This window comes from Triticum dicoccoides, chromosome 4B (assembly GCF_002162155.2).
Source record: "Triticum dicoccoides isolate Atlit2015 ecotype Zavitan chromosome 4B, WEW_v2.0, whole genome shotgun sequence".
NCBI classification, from domain to species: Eukaryota; Viridiplantae; Streptophyta; class Magnoliopsida; order Poales; family Poaceae; genus Triticum; species Triticum dicoccoides.
This window is the reverse complement of record NC_041387.1, coordinates 20806498-20809798: the sequence shown is the minus strand read 5'-3', so window position 1 is coordinate 20809798 and position 3301 is coordinate 20806498. Positions and strand designations below refer to the sequence as shown.

General features: G+C 46.4%; 1 protein-coding gene across 1 annotated transcript in view; it reads right to left on the bottom strand.

Moving 5' to 3' along the window:
• Positions 1 to 1182: 1182 nt before the first annotated feature.
• LOC119293237 (WAT1-related protein At5g64700-like) overlaps positions 1183 to 3301 on the bottom strand; it is a 3212-nt gene continuing 1093 nt past the window's right edge. The window contains exons 2-7 of the mRNA XM_037571774.1: positions 2631 to 2734; positions 2390 to 2513; positions 2027 to 2273; positions 1761 to 1919; positions 1525 to 1676; positions 1183 to 1447 (exon numbers count right to left, since the gene is read on the bottom strand). Of these exons, the coding sequence (XP_037427671.1) occupies positions 1246 to 1447; positions 1525 to 1676; positions 1761 to 1919; positions 2027 to 2273; positions 2390 to 2513; positions 2631 to 2734 (988 nt within the window). The 3' untranslated portion in view covers positions 1183 to 1245. The remainder of the gene's footprint in view (positions 1448 to 1524; positions 1677 to 1760; positions 1920 to 2026; positions 2274 to 2389; positions 2514 to 2630; positions 2735 to 3301) is intronic.

Sequence of the window (3301 nt, the reverse complement as noted above, 5' to 3'; positions counted from 1 at the left end):
CGTGTTGGCTGCGTCCATCATAACTATGCAGAGCTCGGGTGTGTGTTTATTGTGCTTTGTATCCTTTTGATGCTTCATTTTGAGCAAATAAAATACATCCTTTCTTTATCTGTACTCTTGTAAAAATCTGAGTTGGTGATGATGGTGCGTCTGTCATTCTTGATTTACGACCATTGGATCTGCATCTAACGGACATGAGGCAATTTGTGGCGATTTTGCGGGAAATGCGCCCGCACTAAGGATGAGCGCTTATATGTGGAAATAAATGATCTTAATGAACGGCACATTGATGCATGTGTGGGATCGTCTCCGGCCGCTGTGACATGGAGATTAACTTTGTGTGTATGGAGAGCCAAAGGTAGAAAATAGACATCTCATGTGGGACACACTGAGGCGGTTGAGATCCAAGTCAGATTTGCCATTTACCGTCATGGGATGGCTATTTGAGCACTTTTCCTTCACCACTCGAGCTAGAGGACAAATGGCGGCCTTCCGAGATGCCCTTCATGATTGTGAACTTGTTGATCCGGGCTTAAAAGGAGTTGCCTTCACTTGTGATAATAAAAAGGGGAGGTAGGAAGAATGTCAAGGTGAGGCTCGATCATGTCGTGGCTGATGCATGTTGGCGAGATACTTTCCCTGATGCCTCGGTCAAACACATTATTTCCTCATGCTCTCACCATTGTGCACTGTTGGTCCGTCTTCAAGCTGAGAAAATTGCCACAGAATACGAAACGTTGCCGGCAGTATGAACTCTTTTGGGAAAGGGCGTCTGATTTGCCACAAGTTATCGAGTAGGCTTGTGCTGCAGCTGGTGATAAGAGTGACCTGGGCGCTATCCAGGATTGCCTAGGAAGCGTGATGAAATCGTTGCAAGCTTGGTGCAGTCGCAAGTTTGGTAACATACTTCGCGAGCTTGAATCGGTCCGTTCTGAACTGAACAGTTTGCTGCTGTGTGGAGCTGACAGTAAGGAGGTGAGGAAGCCTTCATACAAGCTGAATGAACTCTTATATAAAGAAGAAATGATATGGTTGAAAGTTGCAACGCTCTATAGTTAACTAGCTAAAAGAGGGGACCGTAATACAAATTCTTTTTTCCATCGGAAAGCAACACTGAATTAAATGCTCATTGAACAAATACAGGATGTTGAATTCTGAAGATGTCCAAATCTTAATCCATAGTATCGATAGTTCTAATGTAAGTGACCGCACATTTACACCATCTTTGGTCAGTATGAACACACCCTATGCTATTTCATCGCCGCGACGACGCACCTCCAACACTGGCTCACCATGCTCATCACCGTCTCCAGGGTGTTCATTCTCACCGGCGTTCTTCGTTAGCGACATAGCTTCCCGCAGCTCCTTCCCTTTCCCCCACAGAAATGCGTATAGCCCCACAATGACCAGCACTGTCCCTATCATGCTGTTGATGATATCATGGGAACTGACATTTGACATACATATATATCTGGACTAACTAAACTGATAAGGTTTATCCTCCTGGTCGAGAAGCTAGCTCACCTGCCTAAGAAGATGCTGGTGCCAAGCAGTGAAGAGTCCATGATCACTGTCGCTACCATCGCGAGGGAATTAAACATGGAGGGGTAGATGGGCCCACGGCGCTTCACCGCCCATGACATGAGGACCAATGCAACACCGGTGTTGAACACCCCCTTGGAAGTGAAACGCAAATTAAGCATCGACATGATTTCATGTTTCGTCGGTGAGACATGACAGACATGAAGCCAATGTCTTACCGAGTAGACAACGGTTAGAAGCTGCAGGTCCCACTTGAGCCTCCATGCGGACATGTGAGGGTCGATCAGGATGCCGATGACGAATGCTTGCAGGTTTCCCGACAGACACGTTAGCGTCGCCACCCAGTACCTAGATGGGAATACCTTGGCAAGCTTAACCTGTAGATGCAATTGCAAAATTGTTGAGGTGAAGCAATTGCAAATGTTGAAGTGAAGCAATTGCCAAAATGTACTATTGCCAGATTATTCCGAGGTCAGTATGGCACCTGTATGATGAACCAGAAGGCGTATCCGAGGCAGCTACCGCAGAGGAACAACGTGCTGACGACCATGTCGTGGTGAGCTGCCGGAGCTGCGGCCGTGTGAGTACGGGGCCTCAGCAGGTGGGTCGGCCAAGGATGGTGCAGCATCTTGCCCTTGTAGAGGCTGACCACCATTGTTCCCCCGACGCAGGCCACGATGCCCAAGAGCTTCATCTTTCCATGCCACTTGCTGAATACCAGCTTCTCTGCCCTGGAGAACCAGAGAGGAGGCCGGGGGAGCTCAGCTCGTCAACGATGCAACCTAGCTAATTAATTGCTGTCACGTTGCGCACGTGAAGATTTGTTGGTGCATGTCAGGACGAGTACCGGAGTAGAATGGCGACCACGGAGGTGACGATGGGGATGAGGTTGAGGAAGACGACGGAGTAGGTGGCGTTGGTGCCGCGCAGTCCATAGTAGTACAGCCCCATCGCCAGGATAACCCTGTGTATGTTAGCAGAAAAATGGTCAAGGTAATAGAGTCCAAGTTTATCTTGGGGGCATGTTTGAGTGTACAACGTCGCCATCAGCATGCCTCGTGTCCTTAACGCGTCTGTATCGTGTTAAAAAAAAATTAGCGTAGTGAGTAAGTTGGCAGATTGTGCTAACCCGGACGTGGCATTCATGGAAATCCAGACCCACTCTATGAGGTTTGGGATTTTGGCCTTTCTCCTGCGAGATAATTAAGGCGATGTCAGTCAGGAAATGACAAATTAGCATTTACCAGCGTGAGATAAGGAAATCAATTCGTCTAGATTTGGAAGGGAAGACATTTTCGTCCCATGCATGGAAGAGTTTGTGTTAGTTTGCCATGCCAATCCAGAGTATTAGTAAATACCTAATTTTTGCATCGCCGCTGCCAACAAGTAATCAATGGCAACGGTGAGTGAAAAAATGGTGTATTGAATGACAAGGCGCCAAGCATTAGTGCAAACTAGACCACCTTAGCTTACCTCATTCGAGTGTGTTTTGTACTCCCTCCGTCCGGAAATATTTGTCGAAGGAATGAATGTATCTAGACATATTTTAGTTCTAAATATATTCATTTTTATCCATTTTCGCGACAAGTAATTCCGGACAGAGAGATTATTTATCTTTGTTTTCAATAAAGGATTGGATTATGCATGCCAGGAACTGACAAATAACCAACGTCATAAGCAATATTGTCTTTTTCAGTTAAGATATGTGGCTCTCTTAAAAAAGGAAAAGGTTAGGATATCTGGTATGTGGGATTGTGTG